A 27,921-nucleotide genomic window follows, 5' to 3' on the forward strand; every position below is an offset into this window, starting at 1 on the left:
ATATCTGTGGGTGGTGGTATTCCTAAGTTTCCTCCTAAGATGTGCATGGCTAACAGTAGTGAAAACCAAGAGGAAGCTATTGGCACAATGAAGGAAGCACTGAACACCACCAAGTCGAAGATCAAATGGCCAAGGACAGAGAGATGGAGGACCTTTACTGCTGCCCTAAATGTCAATGGCATAATGCGCAGCAAGTAAGTAAGTCATTAGTAACACTTGATTGCAGGAGGAGCAGGACAGGCAGCTCAATGTTCCAAGGTTCCACTACTTTAGACACAATAGAGCGGGAGGGATTACAAGGGGAGGGTGGCATCATTAGTCAGGGAAAATGTCAAGAGCAGCACTCAGACAGGGCAGACTGGAAAGCTCATCTACTGAGGATACATGGGTGGAAATGAGGAGTAAGAAAGGGATGACCACCTTAATGCAATTCTCTTTTAGGCCACCCAATACTGTGAATGATTAAGAAGAGCAAATTTATAAAAGAGCAGACTGTTGCAAGAAACATAAGTTTGTGATAATGAGTGATTTTAACTTTCCACATATTGTCTGGGTCTCTAACACTGTAAAAGGGCAGAATGGGTCAAATGTGTTCAGGAAAATTTCTTTAATCTGTACATAGAGGTCCAAGTATGGATTGGGCAGGTTATTTTTGGCAAAGGTGTACTTGGTAAGTGGAAGGACTTGAAAAGTGAAACTTTGGGAGCGTCAATTTTGAATGTTCTGGTCAGAATAAAAGGCAAGGGTAACAGGTTTAGGGAGCCTTGGTTTTCAACTGATACTGAGGCCCTGGTTAAGAAAAAGAAGGAAATGTCTCACAGGTCTGGGCAGGAAGGAGCAAATGAGGTACTTGAGGTATAAGAAATCCAAGGCAATAATTAAAGAGGAAATCAGGAGCACTAAGAGAGAACATAAGGTTGCTCTAGCAGCCAAGGTGAAGGAGAATCCCAAGGGCTTCAACACAAAGCAAGTACCTGGGTGACTATCAGCAGAGGGAAATAGGCAGCCAGTACGGAAGTACCCCTGTGGGTGTTCCCCTCAATAATAAGAACATCATTTTGGACACTGTTCAGCAAGGAGGCAATCTACCAGAGGAAGCCGCAGTTCATGGGTCTCTGGCAGTGAGTCTGGTGTTGTGGCTCTGAAGTTAAGGGTGGTGGTGGGGGGGGGGGGGGGTAAGAAAAGGTGTGCAGTAGTTATAGAGCATTCGCAGTTAGAGGAGTAGGCACAGGATTCTGTGGACATGAAAGAGATGGATGGTATGTTGCTTCCCAGTTATCTGGATCAGTGTTGTCTTGGATTGGGTCCATGGCATTCTAAAGGGGGAGGGTGAGTAGCCAGAAGTCTTGATACATATCGGCACTAATGACATAGGTAGAAGAAGGAATGAGGAACTGAAGAGAGAATATAGGGAGTTGGTAGAAAGCTAATAAGCAGAACTGCTGGGTTTGTAATCTCTGGATTCCTGCCTGTGCCACAAGTCAGTAAGGATCAGAATAGGGAGATTTGGCAGATAAATGTGTGGCTGATGAACTGGTGCAGGGGGCAGGGCTTCAGATTTCTGGATCATTGGGATCTCTTTTGGGGAAGGTATGACCTGTGCAAGAGGTATAGGTCAGAGCTAAACCCAAGGAAGACCATTATCCTTGTGGGCAGGCTTGCTACAACTTTTGGGGAGGGTTTAAACTAATTTGACAAGGGGATGGGAACCAATGAGGATGGGGCAGTTGGTATACAACTAGCAGGAGTGTGCACTGAGCCAGTCAGGAAGGGCAAGCAGATGATAGGGCAAAATTGTGGTCAGTGGGATGAGTTCAAAAAGCTTGAAAGGTTCATTAAAAGCATGCATGTGAATACAATTCTGATATTTGTCTACTCCAGATAGCCAAGAAATACAGAAAGACCGTAGGTGCTGATGAAAGAAAATACATTAAATCCCCATCCCCTCCAACTGGCACAAAAAAAGAAAAGAAACAGAATTCACAGATCCCGAAAACCACCCGCCCACAGCAAAAACAGCAACAGTAATAGTCCCCAACCTCCTCACTCGCAGAAATGTGACAGTAACAATCCCCGACCCCCTCACATGCAGAAAAGACAGTAGCACCAAACCCCCAACTCCATCACCCCCCCACACAAAAATTAACACATCACCCAACCACCAATCGTCCACAAGAAAGAATACAACGAAAAACCGAAGGAAACCAATATACAGTACAGTTCAATAGTCGCATGAATTTCAGAATATAAGAAACATTGTAACGTGGCAATAAAATCAAAAAAGCTGATAAATACAGGATTGAAGATGTTATATCTGAGTGTATGCAGTATAGAGAATAAGGTATAGACAATAGACAATAGGTGCAGAAATAGACCATTCGGCCCTTCAAGCCCGCACCGCCATTCTGAGATCATGGCTGATCATCTACTATCAATACCCGGTTCCTGCCTTGTCCCCATATCCCTTGATTCCCCTATCCATAAAATACCTATCTAGCTCCTTCTTGAAAGCATCCAGAGAATTGGCCTCCACTACCTTCCAAGGCAGTGCATGCCAGACCCCCACAACTCTCTGGGAGAAGAAGTTTTTCCTTAACTCTGCCCTAAATGACCTACCCCCTATTCTCAAACCATGCCCTATGGTACCGGACTCTCCCAGCATCTGGAACATATTTCCTGCCTCTATCTTGTCCAATCCCTTAATAATCTTATATGTTTCAATCAGATCCCCTCTCAATCTCCTTAATTCCAGCGTGTACAAGCCCAGTCTCTCTAACCTCTCTGCGTAAGACAGTCCAGACATCCCAGGAATTAACCTCATGAATCTACGCTGCACATCCTCTACAGCCAGGATGTCCTTCCTTAACCCTGGAGACCAAAACTGTACACAATACTCCAGGTGTGGTCTCACCAGGGCTCTGTACAAATGCAAGAGGATTTCCTTGCTCTTGTACTCAATTCCCTTTGTAATAAAGGCCAACATTCCATTAGCCTTCTTCACTGCCTGCTGCACTTGCTCATTCACCTTCAGTGACTGATGAACAAGGACTCCTAGATCTCTTTGTATTTCTCCCTTACCTAACTCTACACTGTTCAGATAATAATTGGCCTTCCTGTTCTTACTCCCAAAGTGGTAACCTCAGACTTATTCACATTAATCATCATCTGCCAAGTATCTGCCCACTCACCCAGCCTATCCAAGTCACCCTGAATTCTCCTAACATCCTCATCATATGTCACACTGCCACCCAGCTTAGTATCATCAGCAAATTTGCTGTTGTTATTCTTAATGCCTTCATCTAAATCGTTGACGTAAATTGTAAACAGCTGTGGTCCCAATACCGAGCCCTGTGGCACCCCACTAGTCACCACCTGCCATTCCGAGAAACACCCATTCACCGCTACCCTTTGCTTTCTATCTGCCAACCAGTTTTCTATCCATGTCAATGTCTTCCCCCCGATGCCCTGAGCTTTGATTTTACCCACCAATCTCCTATGTGGGACCTTATCAAATGCCTTTTGAAAATCAAGGTACACTACATCCACTGGATCTCCCCCATCTAACTTCCTGGTTACATCCTCGAAAAACTCCAACAGATTAGTCAAGCATGATTTACCCTTGGTAAATCCATGCTGGCTCGGCCCAATCCTATCACTGCTATCTAGATATGCTGCTATTTCATCCTTTATAATGGACTCTAGCATCTTCTCCACCATCGATGTCAGGCTGACAGGGCAATAGTTCTCTGTTTTCTCCCTCCCTCCTTTCTTAAAATGTGGGATAACATTAGCCATTCTCCAATCCTCAGGAACTGATCCTGAATCTAAGGAACATTGGAAAATGATTACAAGTGCATCCGCAATTTCCAGGGCCACCTCCTTTAGTACCCTAGGATGCAGACCATCTGGACCTGGGGATCTGTCAGCCTTCAGTCCCATCAGTCTACTCATCACCGTTTCCTTCTTAATGTCAATCTGTTTCATTTCCTCTGTTACCCTATGTCCTTGGCCCATCCATACATCTGGGAGATTGCTTGTGTCTTCCTTAGTGAAAACAGATCTAAAGTACTCAATAAATTTTTCTGCCATTTCTCTGTTTCCCATAACAATTTCACCCAATTCATTCTTCAATCGTGGCTATTTTCTCTCTAAGTTTTTGTTCTTTAAGAGTTGTCCCAAATAAACACTGCCCCAATAAACCTATGGCTATTTAACCTGAATCCCCTGTATTTACAATGATAAGGCAACTGAATGTTGAGGGAATGTTATTAATCACCTGTTGATGTTAACTGGATGCTTATGAACATAACAGAAAGCCTGTTTATCTCATGCTGCATCTCATTACTAGTAGATGATCTTGTAGCACAGCTAGGAACTAGTAGGTAAAATTTTGTGGGCATTACTGAGTCATGGCTGAAATTTAATCCTGAGAAAAATGACATAGGATCAGATGATATAGAATTCTTGTGGTTAAGGTTAAGAAACTGCACAATTAAAAGGCCATGATTGAAGTTATACACAGGCATCTGAACAGTAGCCAGGATGTGGACTACAAATTACAATGGGAGGTAGAAAATGCATATCAAAAGGGTAATGCTATAATAGTCATAGGGGATTTCAAAATGCAGGTAGATTGGGAAAATAAGGTTAGTTTTAGATCCCAAGAGAGAATTTTAGAATGAGTACGAGATGGTTTTTTAAAGCAGATGCTGGTTGAGCTCCCGAGGTAAATGGCTATTCAGGATTCAGTGCTGTATAATCAATCGGATTAAGTTAGGGATCTGAAGGTAAAGAAACCCTTAGGAGACAGTGATCACAATATGATAGACTTCACCTTGCAATTTGAGAGAGAGAGAGAGAGAGAGAGAGAATCTAAAGTCAGATGTTTCTGTATTATGGTGGAGTAAATGGAATTATAGAGAGATCAGCTGGTCAAAATTGATTAGAAGGGGACAATCAACTTTAGCAATAACTGGAGTTTCTAGGAGAAACTTGGAAGGTGCAGGATAGATACATTCCAAAGAAGAAGTAGTATTCTACAGGAAGCATGATGCAACCGTGGCTGACAAGGGAAAACAAAGCCAACATAAAAGCCGAAGTTTTTTTTTGTAGAGCGTATAGTAGAGCAAAAATTAGTAGGAAGTTAGAGGATTGGGAAGCTTTTAAAAACCAACAGAAGACAACTAAAAAAGACAAAAAGAAGGAAAAGATGGAGTATGAGTGTATGCCAACCAATAATATCAAAGAAGATACCAAAAGTTCTTTTCTCAGATATATAAAGAGTAAAAGGGAGGCGAGTATAGATATCAGACCACTGGAAAATTATGTCGGAGGGGTAGTAATGAGGGATTAAGGAAATAGCAGATGAATAAATAGGTATTTTGTCATGGGTTCAATGTCCATTTAGAAATCAGATGGCAGAGGGGAAGAAGCTATTCTTGAATCAATCGGTGTGAGCCTTCAGGCTTCTGTACCTCCCTCCCGATGGTAACAATGAGAAGAGACCTAATTTGAAATATTGTGTGAAGTATTGTTCACCTACAGGAAAGATGTCAATAAAATTAAAAGTGTGCAGAGAAAATTTACAAAGACATGAGGATCTGAGTTATAGGGAAAGATTGAATAGGCTAGGACTTAATCCATTGGAGAATGAGGTGAGATTTGATAGAGCTGTACAAAATTATGAATAGTATAGATTGGGTAAATGCAAACACTGAGGTTGGGTGAGATTTACCTGGAGTTCATGGGTTAAGGGTGAAAGGTGAAATATTTAAGGCAGATTAATAGTCTGACATGGACTAGAAGGGCTGATGGGCCTGTTTCTACCTGTAGTATTCTATGACTCTATAATCAGTAGAGCTGTTGCCTCTCAGCTCCAGAGCCCCAGGTTCAATCCCAGTATCTGGCATTGCTTCTGTAGAGATTTCATTATCTCCCTATGATCACCTGGTTTTCCACCAAGTCCTCTGGATTCCTCCCAAATCCCAAAGACATGTGAGCCAATGGTTTAAATGGCTCTAATGAATTGCTGATTGCCAAAAAATTGGGTTGGGAGCAAAGAGTTTGGAAGGGTGGGGTGTGAAGGGGGCAGTGATGAAGAGAAGTGGTGATAGGAAGGTGAGCAGATGGATGGAAAAGGAAAAGTTAGTGGAGAATAAGATTGCTCTATTACAGTGGCACAGGATACATGGCCTCCTTCTATGTCATGTTGAAATAAGAATCACCCTTGTGATTCTCCTCTGGACTCTCCAATGACAACGCATCTTTTCTGAGATATGGGGCTCAAAACTATTGGCAATACTCCAGGTGCGGCCTGACTGAGTCTTATAAAGCCTCAGCATTTTTTCCTTGCTTGTATATCCTATTCCCCTTGAAATAAATGCCAACATTGCATTTTCCTTCTTTGCCACAGACTCAACCTGTAAATTAATCTTCTGGGAATCTTGAACAAGAACTAAGTCCCTCTTTACCTCTGATGCTTGAATTTTCTCCCTATTTAGATAATAGTCTGCATTATTTTTCCTTTTACCAAAATGCATTATCATACACTGTATTCCACCTACCACTTTTTTGCCCATTCTGTCAATTTGCCCAAGTCCTGCTGCAAATATTCAATAAAATTTGATGGGCAATGTAATCATAATTAGTATCCTGAGTAATGAAAATGTTTCGAGGAGCAATTAAAAATAATTTAATACAGAATATTCAATTTGTCTTCTCCTTTTTTACCTGTAGTACAGTTAAGGGTTTTGCAATAGCGACCTGCAGGATATCTTGGAAGTGGAATTTGATATTGCTGTTCAATGTGAAAGAGATTGCCACTGGATGTCAAAGTAAGATAGCCAGATTCTTTCTGACTGGATACTCTCAATGCCAAGCACTTTGGCACGCTTGAGTATTATTTGTCATCCATCAATCAAGGCCTGGCTCTTATCCAGGTCATTGTTCATACAACCGTAACTTTTTTGGTTCACCAAAAAGCCGTGCATGGAACTGAACACTACATGATGATAATACCTCAGTGTCTTTTGAAACAACTTTTGCAATACAGGACAGTAATTTGCTCTCCTATATAAAATAATGCTATTAACTGTGCTAGCAACAAGAGTAGGCATTCTTGGATTTGATTTAGTAGAATAGCACGCTGGGAGAAAAGACAAAGCTATTGATAAATAGCTATGGAGATCACTCTTTTCGTGATTCCCTTGTCCATTTGTCCCTGCCCACTGATCTCCCTCCTGGCACTTATCACCACAAGCGGAACAAGTCTCACACCTGACCATTCTTTTGTCATTCAACACCATTTAGGGCCCCAAAGAATGCTTCAAGATAAGGCAACGGTTCACATGCTTGCCTGTCAGGGTCACTTACATATCTGTGCTTAGTGCGGCCTCCTCTACATCAGTGAGACCCAACATAGATTGAGGAATCCCTTTCCCCACAATAAGGAGGAATCCCCAGTGGCCAACCATTCCCCATTCCCATTTTGACATGTCTGTCCATGGTCTCCTCTACACCCATGATGAGACCATTCTCAGGTTGGAGGAGCAACACCTCACATTCCTTATGGGTATCCTCTATCCAGACATTGATTGCTCTAACTTCTGGTAATTTCTCAACCTTCCCCCTTCTCTCCCTTTCCATTTCCCTTCCTTTCTCCTCATGTACCGATCATTCCCCTTCTGGAGCCCCTACTCCTTTCTTTTCTCCCATGGTCAACTCTCCTCTCTTATCAGATTCTTTCTTCTTCAGCAATCATCTCTATGCTTTGCCCCTCATCCACCCTCTCCACTCACCTACCTTCACCTTCCAACTTGTACTCCCCCCTTGCCCCAACTTCTTGTTTTTTTACCCCTTCCAGTCCTGAGGAAGAGTGTTGGCCCGAAACATCAAGTCTTTATTCTGCTCCAAAGATACTCCCTGATCTGCTGAGTTCTTCCACTATTTTGTGTGTGTTACGCTAGATTTCCAGCATCTGCAGAATTTATTGTGCTTATGATTTATTCAGTGATTTTTGTGACTCTGTAATGGCAGGCATTTTGCAAATGTTACAATTCAGGAAATGCAGGAGGCAATTTGTGCACTTAGAGCTTCCACGCATACTTAGATAGTCTGTTTTAGTTATAGGCTAAATATTTGACTAGGCAATGTTGATCTTAGAAATAGTTCTCTATGTTACCAGCCACTTATGAGAGCAGTTATAGCTTTGTGTTAACATTTCTTTAAATACTACCTCTGATAATGCAGCACCATCCCAGTTCCACCTGGCATGTCTAATCAGTCTTGAGATCAGCTCACTGAGAATTTAAGCCATAACTCCCCAATTCAGCCAGTAGAATCCCTGAACAACTGAGCTATACAAATATAAAAAATGAATCAAATAAAGCAAAAAAGTTATGGGTGAAAATGCAACTTTCTCTTAGAACCATAGAATACTACAGCACAGTACAGGCCCTTCAGCCCTCCATGTTGTGCCGACCCATATAATCCTTAAAATAAAGTACTAAACCCACACTACCCCATAACCCTCTATTTTACTTTCATCCATGTGCCTGTCCAAGAGGTTCTTAAATACCCTTAATGTTTTAGCCTCCACTACAATCCCTAGTAAGTCATTCCAGGCACTCACAACCCTCTGTGTAAAAACTTACCCCTGATGTCTCCCCTAAACTTCCTTCTCTTAATTTTGTACATATGCTCTCTGGTGTTTGCTGTTGGTGCCCTGGCAAACAAGTAATGACTATGCCTCTCATAATCTTGTAGACCTCTGTCAAGTCCCCTCTCATTTTTCTACGCTCCAAAGAGAAAAGTCCCAACTCTGCTAACCTTGCTTCATATGACTTGTTCTCCAAACCAGGCAACATCCTAGTAAATCTCCTCTGCACCCTCTCCATAGCCTCCACATCCTTCCTATAATGAGGTGACCAGAATTGAACACAATACTCTAAGTGTGGTCTCACCAGAGATTTGTAGAGTTGCAACATGACCTCTCTACTCTTGAACTCAATCCCCCTGTTAATGAAGCCTAGCATCCCATAGGCCTTCTTAACTAACCTATCAACCTGCGCAGCGACCTTGAGGGATCTTGCTGCTCTTTTTACAGTACTTACTTTGAATAGGCTTTCTCCAGAAGAGCACTCCAGAATTCGTCCGTTGTATCTGACTTCACAAATATCAGCTTATTTTTCTTCGTGGGAAGCCTGTCATCGATCACCACATCCACCCATTCTCCGTACTGCCAGAACTACACCGGAACATCAGAGATTACTAATGGCTTGCCACAATTTCAACAATGACAAAAAGCCTCAAATATAATATAAATACAGATTTAAAAAAAATCAGGCCACTGATTATAACTTACTTTAGCAACACTCTACTTGCTATGCACACCTTGGAGAAAGTTTTGTTGGAAGAATTTTCAGTGTGTAAAACTATCACGGGATGAACAGAATAGACACAAGCTGTTATGTTTAGTAACTCTAAAACAAAACAAATTGAAAGGAAATACAGAATTGGGAAAGCCTGTCATAGCTTCATCTTAACTCTAATTGAGGCAAGCACACTTAAGCCATTCTTGGGAGTAGGCCAGTGGTGAAGTAGGAGTGTCAGGCTTTGGCTCAAAAGAGGCTTCATCTTGAAAGAGGCATTGGCTCTGGGTAAGCTTTTGTTAAGATTCCTAGTGTAATAAATGGCTGTTGTGTGTTCTTCATGCTCAATGTTGGATTCCTGTGAGACCCAGAGTCTCCCAGGGGACTACATCTGTATGAAGTTAATCTGGTGCAGCTAATTCAAGACCATGTTAGAGATCTGACCTCCCAGGAAATGCCACAGAGACTTGGATATGGGCACTGAGCATAGGTCCATGGTGCAGAAGGGAAAGAGGGAGAAGAGGGGAGTGGTAGTGATAGGGGACTCAATAGTCAGGGGAACAGACAGGAGATTCTGTGGATGTGAACAGGACGTGTGGACGGTACATTGCCTCTCAGGTGTCAGGGTCAGAGAGTGTCTCAGATCACGTCCACAGTATTTTGGAGAGAGGAGGGAAGCAGCCAGATGTCTTGGTATATATTGGTACCAATGACATAGGAAGGAAAAGCAAAGAGGTATGAAAAGAGAATTTAGAGAGATGGTAGAAAGCTGAGAAGCAGGACCTCCAGGGTAGTAATTTCTGGATTGTTGCCTGTGCCACACACTAGTATGGGTAGAAATTGGATGATTTCACAGATTAACGCATGGCTGAGAAGCTGGTACAGGGGGCAGGGTTTCATTTTCTTGGATCTTTAGGATCACTTCTGGGTGATGTATGACCTGTTCAAAAGTGATGGGTTGCTCTTGAACCCAAGGGGTATCAATATTCTCATGGTAGTTTTTTAAGAGTTGTTGAGGAGGATTTAAGCTAATTTGGCGGGGTGGGAACCAGAGTGAAGGGACTCAGGAGAGAATGGTTAGTTAAAAAAAAAACAAAGATAGCATGCAGTCAGACTGTCAGGAAGGCCAGGTGGATGATATCAGCAGGGTGAGTATCAGTGCATTAGGGATGCAGAATCAAAAAAGAGTAACAAATGCAGCACTCAAAGTGTCATATCTCCATGCATATTGGATAAACTTGTTGCACTATTACAGATTGTCAGGTGTGATGTTGTAGCCATCACTGAGTCGTGATTGAAGGATGGTTATAGCTGGGAGCTGAATGTCCAAGGTAACATATTGTATTGGAGGGATAGGAAGGTAGGCAGAGTGGGAGGCATGGCTTTACTGGTAAAGAATGGCATCAAATCAATAGAAAGATATGCTGTAGCATTGGAAGATGTTGAATCCTTGTGAGCTAAGTTAAGAAACTGCAAAGGTAAAAGGACCCTGCTGGCAGTTATATACAGGCCTGTCAACAGTAGCTGAGATGTAGACCACAGATTACAATGGGATATAGAAAAGGTGTATGAAAAGGGCAATGTTATGAGAGTCATGGGAGCTATCTACATGCAGGTCAATTGGGAAAGTCAAGTTGGTAATTGATCTCAAGAGAATGTGTTTATTGAATGCCTACAAGAAGGCTTTTTAGATCAGTTTGTCGTTGAGACGACTAGGGATCAACTATACTGGATTGGATGTTATCTAATGAACTGGAGGTGAATAGGTGAAAAGAACACCCAGAAGGCAGTGATCACAATATGACTGAGGTCAACTTGAAATCTGATAGAAAGAAAATCAAGTGACATAGCAGTGTTTCAGTGGAGTAAAGGAAATTACAGTGGTACGAGAGAGGAGTTGGTCAAAGTAAATTGGAAGGAGCTGCTACCAAGGATGACAGCAGAACAGCAATAGCATAAGTTTCTGGGAAAAATGAGGAAGATGCAGGAAAGGTATATTCTAAAAACAATGAAATACTCAAATGTCAAAATATACAACTGTGGCTGACAAGGGAAGTCAAAGCTAATGTAAAAGCAAAGGAGAGGGCATACAACAAGGCAAAAATAAGTGGTAAGACAGGATTGGGAAGCTTTTAAAAACCTACAGTAAGCAACTAAAAGAATCATTAGCAGGGAAATATGAAAGCAAGCTAGCAAACATCAAAGTGGATAGTAAAACTTTTTTCAAGTATGTAAAAAATAAAAGAGAGATGAGAGTGGATATAGGACTGCTAGAAAATGAGGCCAGAGAAATAATAATGGGGGACAAGGAGATGGCAGATGAACTAAATGTGTATTTTGCATCAATCTTCACTGTGCCAGGCACTAGCAGTGTCCCAGATGTTGAGTGGTGCAAGGGAAGAGAAGTGAGTGCAGTTATTATTACAAGGGAGAAGGTGCTCAAAAAGCTGGAAGCCATCCGGACCAGATGAACTGCATCCTAGGGTTCTGAAAGAGGTAGCAGTAGAGATTGTGGAGGCATTAGTAATGATCTTTCAAAAATCATTGGACTCTGGCATGGTGCCAGAGAACTGGAAAATTGAAGATGTTACTCTACTCTTTAAGAAACGAGGAAGGAAGCAGAAAAGAAATAATAGACCAGTTTGCCTGACCTCATTGGTTGGGAAGATGTTGGAGTCCATTGTTAAGGATGAGGTGATGGAGTACTTGGAGACACAGAATAAGATAGGACAAAGTCAGCATGGTTTCCTTAATGGAAAATCTTGCTTGACGAACCTCTTGGAATTCTCTGAGGAGAATACAAGCAGGATAGATAAAGGGGAAGCAGTAGATGTTTTATATTTAGACTTTCAGAAGGCCTTTGACAAGGTGCCACACATGAGGCTGCTTGCCAAGTTAGGAACCCATGGTATTACAGAAAAATTACTGGCATGATTAGAGCATTGGCTGATTGTAGGAGGCAGCAAGTGGGAATAAAAGGATCCTTTTCTGGTTGGCTGCCAGTGACTAGTGGTGTTCTACAGGGGTCAACGTTAGAATGACTTCTTTTTATGCTGGAATATCGATTATTTAGATGGTGGAATAGATGGTTTTGTTGCCATGTTTGCAGATGATATGAAGATTGGTAGAGGGAAAGGTAGTGTTGAGGAAACAGGTAGGCTGCAAAAAGACTTGGATAGATTTGGAGAATGGACAAGAAAATGGCAAATGTAATACAATGTTGGACAATGCATGGTTATGCACTTTTGTAGTAATAAACATGCAGACTATTTCCTAAATGGGAGAAAATCCAAAAAATTGAGATGCAAAGGGACTTGGGAGTACTTGTGCAGAACACCCTAAAGGTTAACTTGCATGTAGAGTTGGTGGTGAGGAACACAAATGCAATGTTAACATTCATTTCAAGAGTTCTGGAATACAAGAGCAGGGATGTGATGCTAAGATTTTATAAGGTGTTGATGAGGCCTCACCTTAAGCGTTGTGATCAGTTCTGGGCTCCTCATCTAAGAAAAGTTGTGCTGACATTGTAGAGGTTTCAGAGAAGGTTCACAAGGATGATTCTGGGAATGAAAAGGTTATCATACGAGGAATGTTTGATAGGTCTGCGTCTGTACTTACTGGGAATTTAGAAAGATGAGAGGAATTGAGTTTAAGATCCGAGAGGTAACGTTACAGCTATAAAGGAGCCTCGTCAGACCCCACTTGGAGTACTGTGTTCAGTTCTGGTCGCCTCACTACAGGAAGGATGTGGAAACTATAGAAAGGATTCAGAGGAAATTTACAAAGATGTTGCCTGGATTGGGGAGCATGCCTTATGAGAATAGATTGAGTGAACTCAGCCTTTTCTCTTTGGAGCAACAGACAGTGAGAAGTGACCTGATAGAGGTGTATAAGATGATGAGAGGCATTGATTGTGTGGATAGTCAGAGGTTTTCCCCCCAGGGCTGAAATGGCAAAAACGAGAGGGCACAGTTTTAAGGTACTTGGAAACAGGTACAGAGGAGATGTCAGGGGTAAGTTCTTTTACGCAGAGAGTGGTGAGTGTGTGGTATGGACTGCTGGCAACAGTGGTGGAGGCAGATACGATAGAGTCTTTTAAGAGACTACTGGACAGATACATGGAGCTCAGAAAAATGGAGGTCTATGGGTAACACTAGGTAATTTCTCTGGTAAGAACATGTTTGGCACAGCTTTGCGGGCCGAAGGGCCTGTATTGTGCGGTAGCTTTTCTAACTCTTTTCTCCTTGTAAAGAAGGATTCTTCAATTCAACCTGCTCCATTACAATAAAATTTTAAAGTTGAAGTCATTTGATTTACCCTGAAATGGAAAATTCCTTTATAATCAGAGCCAAAATCTTGTCCTTCAGGCACCACTCTGCTTAGAAGTTCATTGTTCAGGGTCAGTGATGCAATAGCAGACAAAAGCCAGCAGTCACCTATATAGTAAACAATAGACAACATCATATTCCATAATCTATGCAATTCCATTTTTTCAGATATCAGTTTTATTTATTTCAAAGTTCCAGAAGCACCCCTGTGTAAAAGAATAGAGTTCTGGCATTGGCTTATACACAATTGACTGAGGTGGGAGAACCTTTGGGTGAGGTGAGGGTGAGGATCGAGAATGGATGGAAGTGTTTACAAGGCAGAAAAAGGCATTTAAAGACTTTGTGGACATTCTCCTAATAAGAACATGAGAAAATAACATTCATAAGAACATATGTGATAGAACAAGTAGGTTTATCCATTGCTTGTACCTGCTTTACCATTCAATAAAATAATTTTCTGGGTATCACTCTCCTACATTGATCACATTTCCTCCAAAATCTTTAATATCAAAAAACCTTTCTCTGTTTTAAATAGATCAATCTTTGACTGTCTCAGACGGTGATCCAGCCTTATCCAGTAAAGTTAAATGTGATCAACTTTCACATTTGTGTTTCTATCATGCTCATCCTAGTGCAGGAGATTTTACCATTACGTGGGTAACCAGCACGGTGGAAAATGTATTCTGTTCACACCTTGTCCATAGGTGTGCTTATATTCTTAAACTTTCTTATATCAACCATAGAGAGCAATCAGTATTTGGACAATTCTTCCTTTCAGATACTTACATAGCAAAAGCAATAATTAACTTCAATTAATTGTAAAACCTAATCCATAATTCTGTTCTTGCAAAGCGTGGTTTTTGACACAATTCTATTTCTGATTTCTCTTTCTGTGCTTTTAGTGTCAACAACTGTTCTTACACTTTCCAAGCAAAAGATCACAGGCTAATTAGATGGCCAGGTTTCTGAAACGAGAACAAAGGATAGATTTCTATCTGATCTGTAGCTCATGGTTTTATTAAATGAACTCTGAGCTGCCATCAGAAGCAGAGATTTTATTCTTATTATTAACTCAGGCTGTGGACATTAGCAATGCCAGCGTTTGTTGTCTATCCACACAGGAAGCAGTTAAGTATCAACTATATTGGTATGTCTGGTGCCACATTTGAGCCACGTCAGGTATGTATGGCAGATATTCTACCTTGCAGGGCATTAGTCAACCATAGGAGGTTTTACAAAATGCAGTATCTTTATGGTCACCATTATCATCATGGTTACCATGATCTCCTTTCCTTTTATTTAAATTCAAGTCATTACATAAATGTGTGTGTGCGTACTAATGTCAGAGACAGAGAGACATAGACTGCACTATTAAGTGCCATTCTTTTCTAGATTTACTAAGTGTCAATGTTGGACATGTAACTCTCTTACCAGAGGCTCATAATGCATTAGCTATTACTGTGAATACAACTAACAGGAACATAATTCCTTACCGCCTAGAAGTAATGATGTAAATACCATTACCAGTAAATAAACAATGACTATGATGGATATAATTTGGGCGAACACAAAACATTAAAGTTTGAATGTGTTCTCGGTGTACTTGTACATCAGTCAATGAAAGCAAGCATGCAGGTACAGCAGGCAGTGAAGAAAGCTAATGGCATGCTGGCTTTTATAACAAGAGGAATTGAGTATAGGAGTAAAGAGGTCCTTCTGCAGCTGTACAGGGCCCTGGTGAGACCCCACCTGGAGTATTGTGTGCAGTTTTGGTCTCCAAATTTGAGGAAGGACATTCTTGTTATTGAGGGAGTGCAGCGTAGGTTCACAAGGTTAATTCCCGGAATGGAGGGACTGTCATATGTTGAAAGATTGAAGCGACTGGGCTTGTATACACTGGAATTTAGAAGGATGAGAAGGGATCTGATTTAAACATATAAGATTATTAAGGGATTGGACACACTGGAGGCAGGAAGCATGTTCCCGCTGATGGGTGAGTCCAGAACTAGAGGCCACAGTTTAAGAATAAGGGGTAGGCCATTTAGAACAGAGATGCGGAAAAACTTTTTCACCCAGAGAGTGGTGGATATGTGGAATGCTCTGCCCCAGAAGGCAGAGGAGGCCAAGTCTCTGGATGCATTCAAGAGAGAGTTAGATAGAGCTCTTATAGATAGCGGGGTCAAGGGATATGGGGAGAGGGCAGGAACGGGGTACTGATTGTGTATGATCAGCCATGATCACAGTGAATGGCGGTGCTGGCTAGAAGGGCCAAAAGGCCTACTCCTGCACCTATTGTCTATTGAATGCTTCTTCTGAGGGAAAATAAGACAATTACCTGTATGAATGCTAACACACCCATGCAAATTTACTGTTCACCAAGAAGCAATAATAAAGCTCACTCCAGTAGGAACTCAGATTGAAATTTTATTGCCAAAATATTTTAAAGTATTACAAATAAAATAAAGATATTATACACACACACACTCACTCACTCACCCATTGGATCTCATTGTTGTGTAATTAATCCAGTTTGCTTCAGAATCTTGTTTAATATCACTGGCATATGTCATGAAATTTGTTAACTTTGCAGCAGCAGTACAATGCAATACATGATAAGCCAAAATCGAATTGGAGAAAAAAAATTGGCACGTACACACATGCGCACGTGCAGGTATACGCACATATACGCTTGTGCACTCAACTGCCCGCACAAGGCTTCACAGTCATGGTAGTCTTTCTCGGGGTAAACACATGTATAAAACAGGTGTCTTTTTTTCGTAAAAGTGAAAATCCTCTTTGGTTAGCGAAAACAGGTACTACTATAGATCTTTCGTAACAGTGAGCTGTCGTAAAGTGAACGTTTGAAAAACGGGGGCCACCTGTATATTAAATCATTAAATTAAGATAGGTGGTGCATAAGCAGAAATTTTTTTAAAATGTAGTGAGGTAGTGCTTATAGGTTCAATGTCCATTTAGGAATCAGATGGTAGAAGGGAAGAAGCTGTTCCTGTATCGCTGAATGTGTGCCTTCAGGCTACTGTACCTCCTTCCTGACAGTAACAATGTGAAGAAGGCATGTTCTAGGTGGGTGATGTGTGTCCTTGATGATGGAAGCTACTTTTCTGAGGCACTGTTCCTTGAAGATATCTTGGATACTATGGAGGCTACTCAGTTCTTTTACTCACAGTACCAAAATGGATCTGTCCTGAAGAACCAGTCCAAGCACAAGAAAAAAAATCCATGCAACATCTGGGAAAAATCTGTTGAGCTTTCTCCGATGTCGTGTGCTTGCTGGCTAACTGCAAGTTGTCTGCACATTCTCCATGAAACCCCTAGTCTGCATGAGGATTTTTGGGCATCTGTATCTGTCCTTCCAAACTGGGTTCTGTGAGTGTTTCATTATCTTCTTCCTCCCCGTTTGCTGACTGTTCTTTTCCTTCGGCCTTGTTTTTGGAAATTTCTTCAATCCTGTGCTCTCTAGAAAATGTCTACTCCTTTTCTCAAACGTCTTTTTGGCCAAAATGTTAACAAGACAAATCTTATAGGTTAATTCAACAAGCCTAACTTAATCAAATGATTTTTTTATTTTAAGCAGCAAAATTAAACACTGAAGTGAAATTATTATCAAGTGTAAAATGCAATTAAAAGAGTACTTTTTTAGATTTGCATTTTGAGATAGTCTGCAAGAAAAATAAGTAAAATGCCCAACAGCTGAACTGTATTAATAAAATAAAGCATGGTCTTAAATCAGGGTATTAGAGTACTGTATATGCAGATAAAAATGGAGATATGAAAAATGGTGAAATTAAAGAGATGAAAGTCTAGCTGACAGAATTACTGTACTTTTAGGATATATGGGTGTATGCGCATTTATGGATAGAATTCCAGACAGGTCTGTATCACTAGTGATAGAAATGAGGTTTAGTGAAATTTAAAATGAAAAAATAGCTGTTTTTATAAATTAAAGCAGTGTAATGTTCAGCATATGTGGCATCATCCAATATAAGCCAACTCCTCAAATTTAACTACTGTTCAAAGAAAATTGACTGAACTGCCCTCATATTCCACACCAGATGTTATTCCAGAACGAAACAGAATAATAGATTCTCTATTGATACAAAATATTTCAATTCTTCCAATTATTCTGTAAAATTAATATTCTTTTAACCTACCATTAAAAAAGATTTAAGCTGGTAGTGAGACATCACTTTGTATTAGAGGTATGTGTAGCAATGCAGACTAATTAAATGATAATGCTTCAAACATTTTGTATTAACATACCTAGAGTCATAGAGACTACAGCTTAGAAATAGACCCTACAGCCCTCTAGTCCATGCCGAACCAATAATCTGCCTAGTCCCATCGATCTGCATCCAGATCATAGCTCTCCATACCCCTCTCATCCATGAACCCATCTTAATCTTAAATGTTGAAATTGAACACGGATCCAGAATTTACACAGACAGCTAGTTGCACTCCCTCACCACCCTTTGACTGAAAAACCTCCCCCTTCATGTTCCCCTTGAACATTTCACCTTTGAACTGTAGTTGTAGTTTCGCCCAAACTTGGTGGAAAGAGCCTGCTTGCATTTACCCACTGTATACCCCTCATAATTTTGTATATCTCAATTAAATCTCCCCTCAATCTTCTACAGAATAAAGTCCTAATGTATTCAACCTTTCCCTATAACTCCCAGCAACGCCCTTATAAAATTTCTCTGCACTCTTTCAATCTTATTTACATCTTTCCTGTAGGTAAGTGACCAGAACTACACACAATGCTCCAAATTAGGCCTTACCAATATCTGCAATTTCAACATAACATCCCAACTCAATACACGGACTTATGAGGACAATGTGGCAAAAGCTTTCTTTATAACCCTATCTACCTGGGACACCATTTTTAAGGAATTATGGATCTGTATTCACAGATACCTCTCTTCTACAGACTCCTCAGTGTCCTACTGCCTACCATCTAAGACATACCCTGGATAGTCCTCCCAAAGTGCAACACATCACACTTGTCTGCACTAAATTCCATCTGCCATTTTCAGCCCACTTTTCTAGCTGGTCCAGATCCCACTAAAAGTTTTGCCAGTCTTTCTTGCTGTCCACTACAGCAGCAATCTTGGTGTCATCTGCAAATTTGCTGATCCAGTTTACCATATTATCATCCAGATCGTTTTATATATGACAAACAACAATAGACTCACCACCCATCCCTGCAGCACACCACTCGTCACAGGCTCCAGTCAGAGAGGCAACCACTTACTACAATTCTCCCACAAAGCCAATGTCTAATCCCATTTAGTATTACATCTTGAGTGGAAAGGGACTGAACCTTCTTGACTAAACTCCCATGCAGGACTGTAATGCAGGACAGGTTTACTTGTCATTTGAAAACTGCTTCCACTGTGCCGGTCATTAATTGGCCCATTGGCTGCTTTGTGTGCCGCAGCGCTGGTGTCCAATTCCTGGTGCCTCAGGCATGTAAGAATAGCACTTGCTGGCTTACCATTAGTTTTTAGGAAGTTGGTTTGATAAAAGACTCCATGATCAACACATATTAAGGAAATAGTAGTCAAAAGTAAGAAAGTGCTAAATGTTATGAGGTGATTAATAGGAAGGAAATGAATGAGGAGCTAACAGGGAATCCTTGAGAACAATTTATATAAGTCAATCAGATCAATATTGGACTATGGAAGGATTTATGAACATTTGGAGAAGTATAATATGATTGGGAGTAGTCAGCATGGGTTGGTCAAGGGCAGGTCGTGCCTTATGAGCTTGATTGAATTTTTTCAGGATGTGACTAAACACATTGATGAAGGAAAAGTAGTAGATGTAGTGTGTATGGATTTTAGCAAGGCATTTGATAAGGTACCTCATGCAAGGCTTATTGAGAAAGTAAGGAGGCATGGGATCCAAGGGGACATTGCTTTGTGGATTACGAACTGCCTTGCCCACAGAAGGCAAAGAGTGGTGGTAGACGGGTCATATTCTGCATGGAGGTCAATCACCAGTGGAGTGCCTCAGGGATCTGTTCTGGAACCCTTACTCTTCGTGATTTTTATAAGTGACCTGGATGAGGAAATGGAGGAATGGTTTAGTAAGTTTGCTGATGACACAAAGGTTGGAGGTGTTGTGGATAGTGTGCAGGGCTGTCAGAGGCTACAGCAGGACACTGATAGGATGCAAAACTGGGTTGAGAAGTGGCAGATGGAGTTCAACCTAATTAAGTGTGAAGTGGTTCATTTTGGTAGGTCAAATATAATGGCAGAATATAGTTTTAATGGTAAGACTCTTGGCAGTGTGGAGGATCAGAGGGGTCTTGGGGTCTGAGTTCATAGGACACTCAAAGCAGCTGCACAGGTTGACTCTGTGGTTAAGAGGCGTATGGTGTATTAGCCTTCATCAATCGTGGAATTGAACTTAGGAGCCGAGGGGTAATGTTGCAGCTATATAGGACCCTGGTCAGACCTGACTTGGAGTTCTGTGCTCAGTTCTGGTTGCCTCACTATAGGAAGGATACGGAAGCCATAGAAAGGGTGCAGAGGAGATTTACAAGGATGTTACCTAGATTGGGGGCATGCCTTATGATGACAGGTTTCAGCTTTTTCTTCTTGGAGCCAAAGAGGATGAGAGGTGACCTGATAGAGGTGTATAAGATGATGAGAGGCACTGATCGTGTGGATAGTCAGAGACTTTTTCCCAGGGCTGAAGTGGTTGCCACAAGAGGACACAGGTTTAAGGTGCTGGGGAGTAGGTACAGAGGAGATGTCAGGGGTAAGTTTTTTTTACTCAGAGAGTGGTGAGTGCATGGAACGGGTTGCCAGCAACGGTGGTGGAAGCAGATACAATAGGGTCTTTTAAGAGGCTTTTAGTTAGGCACATGGAGCTTAGTAAAATAGAGGGCAATAGGTAAGCCTAGTAACTTCTGAGGTAGGGACATGTTCGGCACAACTGTGTGGACTGAAGGGCCTGTATTGTGCTGTAGGTTTTCTTCCTATGTTTCTATGATGGTATATGGATCAGAGAATTTGTGGCATCAGAGGAGAGAGGAGGGTTGTGCTGTTCAGGGGAAGTGGGGTGGGAGGAAGACCCAAGAAGTGATGGTGGAGCCTGAGTGGTGGTGGGGGGGTGTAGAGGGGATTCGGGGGGCCCCCAGCAGAGAGGAAAATCTTGGCATGTAGGTGCTGGCACTCGAGGTCTAGGCTGGAGCCAGAGCTAGAGGCCGTGCAGTTTGCAATCTGAAGGCATCTGGGGTCACAGGAACCTTCATTCACAAAGGTGAAATCTGGGGTTTCGATCTGCTCAGCGTCAATAGAATTCAGGTTGGCAACAATTATATCACTGGTCCAGAGGGGTCCAGGGCCATCAGAGTTGGAAGGATCTGTGCTCTGGGGAAGTCCAATTGAAACAAGCTTCTCATGGGAGGCAGCAGGAACTATGGTCTGGTGGTGTCCAAGGCCAGAGTTGGAGATAGAGGGATCCATGGTCTGGGCACAGTAGATCTTTAGATCTTTCCTGGAAGTGAGGAAGGTGAAAAACCAGCATTTGAAGGCATGGGTCTGGTGGAGGATGAAGTGTCGGGGAGGTCCATGACAGATGGAAAAGTGAGAGTCTGGAACTGTTGCAGAGACTGAAATAATGGAACCAGGTATTTCCGGACAGCAGAGAGGATGGTGCATGGAATTTAGAAGGAGATGCAGTGAATTGGACAAAAGTACCTGGGATTCTTGGTGGGTCCAAACTGGTAGACCTGAAAACAGATCTGGAAGCCATGTGGAAGAAGAATTCCCAGGAAGGATTTGTGGCTGTGGTAGCAAATATGGGTGAGTACATGGGCAAAGAGATGGAAGGCAGCAGTGATTGCAGAGGGGGAGCAGTGAGAGAGGGTCTCACTGAACTCCTATCAAAGAGAAGATTTAAATTTCTTCTGGTTAGGCCTCCCTCAAAGAGACTTCACAGGAGAGCAGCAAATCATAAACATGAGAAAGTCTGCAGATGCTGGAAATCCACACCAACACACACTAAGTGCTGGAAGAGCTCAGTAAGTCAGGCAGCATCTATGGAAACAAATAAACTGTCGACTTTTCAGGCCAAGATCCTTCTTCAGGACTGAAAAGAAAGGGGGAAGATACCAGAATAAAAAGGTGAGGGGAGGAGAAAGAGGATAGCTAGAAGGTGACAGGTGAAGCCAGCTGGGTAGGAAAGATAAAGAGCTGGAGAGGAAGGATTCTGATAGGAGAGGAGAGTGGATAATAGGAGAAGGGGAAGGAGGAGAGGATCCAGGAGAATCTGATAGGCCAGAGGCCAGAGTGGGGAATAGAAGAGGAGAGGGGGAGGGATATTTTTAAAAGAAGAAGAAATCGATATTCATGCCATCAGGTTGGAGGCTACCCAGAAGTAGTACAAATTGTTAATCTTCCACCCTGAGTGTGGCCTCATTGTGGCACAAGAGGACGCCATGAATCGAAATGTCAGAATGAGAATTGAAATTAAAATATTTGGCCACCGGGAAGTTGAGATGCTCAACGATGGGGTCGACCAATTTACGATGGGTCTCACCAATGTAGGAGGCCACATAAGGGGCACCAGACACCAATCGACCACCCTAGCAGGTTCGCAGGTGAAGTACTACCTCACCTGGAAGAACTGCTTGGGGCCCCTAAGTGGAGGTGAAGGAGGAGATGAATGGGCAGGTATAGCATTTTGGCCGCTTACAGGGATGTACCTGGAGGGAGATTAGTTGGGAAGGCTGAATGGACAAGGGAATCATGAAGTGAGTGATCCCTGCTGAAAGCAGAGGAAGGGCAGAAGTAAAGATATGTTTGGTGGTAGGATCCCTTTGGAGATGGATCGATTGGAGGACGATACTGACGGGATGATGTCAGAGCAGAGATGGCTGAGGTTTTCAGAAATAGTTCAAAAGGCACAGGATAAATATGAAGAAGTTGTTCTTAAAAGGCAGGGATAGGCAACTGTGGTTGACAAAGGAAGTTAAGAATTGCATAAAAGCCAAGGAAAAGAGCATATAAGGTAGCAAAAGTGAGTGGGAAATTGGATGATTTGGGAGCTTTAAAAATCCAACAAAAGGCAACTCAGAATCTATAAGAAGGGAAAAGATAATATGTGAGGGTAGATGAGGCAATAATATATAGCAGCATACCAAAAGCTTTGTTCAGTTATATAAAGAGTAAAAGGGAGGTGAGAGTTGATATTGAACCACTGGAAAATGATACTGGTGAGGTAGCAATGGGGGCAAAGAAGTGACAGATGAATTTAATGGGTACTTTGCATCTGTCTTCACTGTGGAAGACTCTAGCAGTGTGCCAGTGGTCCATGAGTGTCAGGGAGCAGAAGTGAGTGCCTTTGCGTGCTAGGCAAACTCAAAGGTCTTAAGGTGGATAAGACACCTGGGCCAGATGGACTACATCCCAGAGTCCTGAGAGAGGTTGCTGAAGAGATAGCTGATGTGTTGGTCATGACCTTTCAAGAATCAGTTGATTCTGACATGGTCCCGGAGGACCAGAAGATTGCAAATGTCACTAAACTCTTTAAGGGAGGAAGGCAAAAGGTAGGAAACTATAGGCCAGTTAGCCTAACTTCAGTGATTGGGAAAGTGTTGGAGTCTATTATTAAGGATGACGTTTCGAGGTACCTGGAGACTAATGAGAAAAATAAGTCTAAGTTAGCATGGTTTCTGTAAAGGGAAATCTTGCCTGACAAATCTGTTCTTCAAGGAAATAACAAGCAGGGTGGGCAAAGGAGAGGCAGTGGATGTCATTTACTTGGATTTTCAGAAGGCATTTGATTAGCTGCCACACATGAGGCTGCTTAACAAGATAAAATCCTACTGCAATACAGGAAAGATACTGGCATGGGTAGTGGAATGGCTGACAGGCAGGAGGCAGCAAATGGGAATAAAAGGGGCCTTTTCTGGTTGGCTTGCCAGTGACTAGTGGTGCTCCTCAGGGGTCAGTATTGGGACTGCTGCTTTTCATATTGTTTGTCAATGATTTAGATAATGCAATAGATGGCTTCGTGGCAGAATTTGTGGATGATATGAAGATTGGTGAAGGGGTAGGTAGTGCTGAGGAAGCAATGCGATTGCAGCAGGACTTAGACAAATTGGAAGAATGGGCAAAAAAAGTGACAGATGGAATACAGTGTATGATAATGCATTTTGGTAAAAGGAACAATAGTGTGGACTATTATCTAAATGGGGAGAAGGCTCAAATATCAGAAGTGCAGAGGGACTTAGGAGTTCTCGTGCAAGACACCCAGAAGGTTAATTTACAGGTTGAGTCTGTGGTAAAGAAAGCAAATGCAATTTATTTCAAGGAGAATAGAATATAAAAGCAAGGAGATAATACAGAACTTTTATAAGACACTAGTCAAGCTGCACTTGGAGTGTTGTCAACAGTTTTGTCCCCCATATCTCAGAAAAGATGTGTTGTCCTTGGAGAGGGTCCAGAGGAGATTCATGAGGATGTTTCTGGAATGAAGGGGTTAACGCATGAGGAACAATTGGCAGCTTTGGGCCTGTACTCACAAGAATTGAGAAGAATGCAGGGGGGATCTCATTGAAACCTACCGAATGTTGAATGGATTAGATAGGGTGTGTGTGAAGAGGATGTTTCCGATGGTGGGGGTATCCAGAACTAAAGGGCACAGGCTCAAAACTGAGGGGCAACCCTTTAGAACAGAAGTAAGTAGGGATTTGTTTAGCCAGAGAGTAGTAAATCTGTGGAATGCTCTGCCACAGATTGCAGTGGAGGCCAAGTCTGTGCGTATATTTAAGGAGGAAATTGATCATTTCCTGATCAGTCAGGACATCAAAGGAAATGGTGAGAAGGCAGGTGTATGAGCTTAAGTGGGATCTGAGATCAGCCATGATGGAATGGCAGAGCAGACTCAATGGCTATATGGCCTAATTCTTCTACTATGTTTTATGGTGGAAGCTGCTGAGGATGATGTTTTAGGTGCAGAGGCTCATGGGGTGGTAGGTAAGGACAAGACAAACTCTATCCCTGTTAAGACAGTGGAAAGATAGGGTGGGTATGGATATTTGGGAAATGAAGGCGATACGGGTGAGAACAGCATCTACAGTGGAGGTGCTTTCTTTGAAGGAGGACGATATCTTTGATGTCCTGGAAAGGAAAGCCACATCCTGTGAACAGATGTGGACATAGATGGAGACTGAGAGATCACGAAAGGGGAGGGTGTTGTCAGAAATGGACTATGTGAATTTAAGGGCAGGGTGGAAGTTACAGGCAAAGTTGATGAAATTGACGAGCTTCGCATGGGTGCGTGATTCAGCACCGAAGCAGACATCAATGGAGCAGAAGAACAGCTATGGAGCATTACCGGGGAAGGCTTGGAGCATGGCCAGTTGCCAACAAAGCCAATGAATAGGCAGGCATAGCTGGAGCCCATGCGAGTGTCCATGGCTATCCCTCATGTCTGTAGAAAGTGGGGGGGAGACCCAAAGGGAAAATTGATGAGGGTGAGGACAAGTTCTGCCAGACAGAGGAGAGTGGTGGTGGAGGGAAACTGGTTGGTTCTTTAATTGAGAAAGGAACAGAGAGCTTTAAGGCCTTCTTGATAGAAGTACATAGGGACTGAATATCCATGGTGAAAATGAGGCAGTCTGGGCCAGAGAATTGAAAGTTACTGAGGAGATAGAGACCATGAGAAGTATTGCAGATGTAGGTGGGAAGAGACTGAACTAAGGGGGATAGAAAGGAATCAATATAAGAGGACATAAGTTCAGTCAGGCAGAAGCCGGCAGAAACAATAGATCTACAGCCAGTCAGATTTGCTTGGAGGTACAGGCGAGCAATGCGGGTTAAGAGAACTGTGAGTTTGGTGGCAGTGGATGCAAGTTCTCCTAAGTTGATGCAGTTAATGATGGTGTTGAAGACAGTTTTCTGATGATCTGGAGTGCAGTCCTCTTCAAGAGGTAAGTATAAGGAGGTATCTGAGAGTGACTGTGAGTCTGATGGTAAGGTTGGGATTGCTGCGGAGAGGGGGTAGGGTCCAAGGAGAGAGAAGTGCTTAAGTTGAGGCAGTTGATGTCTTGTCAGCAATTCGAGATGAAAAAACCCAGAGCAGGCAGAAAACCAGATTGGGGCATCCAAGAAGAGGAGGGTTGGAGACAGGAGACAGGGTCATCAGTATGCCAAAGAACTGGGCTCGGAGACAGAGCCGACAGAAGAAGAAATTGACATTGTGGTGTGTGCGAAGTTCACTGAGCTGCGGCTGGAGGGGGACAAAGGTAAGGCTGAGGACAGAATGTTCTGCATCAGAGAGAGAAAGCCTGGAGGGAATGATGAAGACAGGACAAAGATTTGAGATGGGAGCAGAGGGCGGGGGGGGGGGGGGGAAGAGTTGGTGGTGCCAGAGGCTAGAGAAGGGATGGGGTGTGAAGAAGATGGAGGCTCCAAGAACTCAAAAGGTGCCGGTGGATCCTGAGTGACACAGGGTTGGAGAGTGGTGGTGGGGGAAGGGAAGCCTGGGGCCCCAGTGGCAGCGAGGAAAGTCTTGGCCTGGAGCTGCTGGTGATCGGGGTCCAATCCTAAAATCCTAAAAGTTGTTATTTATGCCCAAGTACCCAGTGACTAATCAGGAGCAAGTGAGTTTGTGTCTCCTATATTAAAGAATGGCAAATAGTGGATGCTTACTGTGGTGATGATGACAGTAAATTGTGGTGGGAGGTCCTATAGTACCTACCTGTACACAGAGTTCAAATATACAACAGGAACAATATATCAGATTGCTGGATTTGTATGACGACTCCTAACTGCACTGCAGAAGGGATGCTATTAATATCTATCCCTTTTGGTGACAAGCAAAAAGACTACTGGGAGAAATTGTCCAGGTTCTTGGGTTTTGGCATTCTGTTTTGCAGGAAGGCAGGAGGGAATAATCTATTTCAGCCAACCTCACCCCATAGTATAGTAACCTCCTAAGGAACTTAAGCATTAGTGATCCCTGGTGGAGAAAGTGCCAAAAGGGCTAGGATTTCCCCAGATATGATTTGTTTTGTTCAAAGGCCTAAACTCTGAAAATGATTTGCCAGCTGACAGGGAAGGGAAAGGAATGTTGGTGTAGGTGATATGATGAACACACTTCCAACCAGTCAGTGGGATACAGTGAATGTGAGCAGGAGCATTGTCCTGGGACAACTGTGTCTATGCCTTGAAGGTGGGCACTGCCTGAACACTGAATGGAACTTATAGGATATGCGGCTCCCGGATCTACCTGTAGTTCCGCACGGAGAGGTACAGCTGCTGCTATCTGGCATATGCCAAACATACACCACTTCAGTGCTATGGATGTTAGTTGAAAGCCACTTCTACCATGCCACTTGTTGATTGGCCTGTTCAAAGGATGCAGTACCTCTCTTCCATTGGTTGCCTTGTGTACCATGGCAATGGTGCCTGGTTCCAGGCACCTCAGGGGTAGAAGAATAGCACAGGCAAGAGACTGGTTGGCATTGCTTTGTCTCGAGCAGCTCATCTTCACACTCAGGTTGCAACCAGGGCTGAAGAACCATCGGGAATGCATGCTGCAGATATAGAAGGGCCCACCTGCACACTTAGCTAAGTATCTGTTGAACGCTTAGTTTTGTAGTTTTGTAACTTGGGGAAACTTAATGAAGTACCAGCTGAATTTCAAGTGTTACTGAATGTTGTAGTTTCTATAAGTTAGGGTGACTTAGATGTTTGGTTGAAAGTACAGTTTGTTAGAAAATACTGTTTGCCTGTAAATAAATGGCTAATGTGTTTATTTGTCTTCTTTCTCACTTGTCAAATCTATGAACCTGCTTCCACATAACAAGGACCTTGTTAAAGGCTTTGCTAGAGTCCACGTAGACAACATCTACTGTGTTACCTTCATCAACTTTCCTGGTAACTTTCTCAAAAATTCTATAAGATTGGCTAGACAAAACCTACCATGCATAAAGCCATGTTGACAATCCCTGATCAACCTCTGTCTATCCAAATAGTTATATATCCAGTCTCTTAGAATACCTTGCCTTTCTTAAAAGCTCTTCTTAAGTAACGGATCAACAGTCCTCTGGCACTTCAACCACAGCTAAGGATGTTTTAAATATTTCTACTAGGGCCTCTGCAATTTCTGCACTTGCTACCCATAGGGTCAGAGGGAAGACCAGGTCAGGTTGTGGGGATTTATTAATCTTAATTTGCCTCCAG

The 27,921-nt window shown here is 42.5% G+C and overlaps 1 protein-coding gene across 1 annotated transcript in view; it reads right to left on the reverse strand.

Annotated features, from left to right (window-relative positions):
- Positions 1 to 27,921, reverse strand: part of LOC132403324 (calpain-2 catalytic subunit-like) — a 102,206-nt gene that overhangs the window by 50,407 nt on the left and 23,878 nt on the right. Inside the window, exons 3-4 of the mRNA XM_059986775.1 lie at positions 13,686 to 13,804; positions 9,111 to 9,244 (exon numbers count right to left, since the gene is read on the reverse strand). Coding sequence (XP_059842758.1) covers positions 9,111 to 9,244; positions 13,686 to 13,804 — 253 coding nt within the window. The remainder of the gene's footprint in view (positions 1 to 9,110; positions 9,245 to 13,685; positions 13,805 to 27,921) is intronic.

The sequence above is a fragment of the Hypanus sabinus genome, chromosome 12 (assembly GCF_030144855.1).
Source record: "Hypanus sabinus isolate sHypSab1 chromosome 12, sHypSab1.hap1, whole genome shotgun sequence".
NCBI lineage: Eukaryota > Metazoa > Chordata > Chondrichthyes > Myliobatiformes > Dasyatidae > Hypanus > Hypanus sabinus.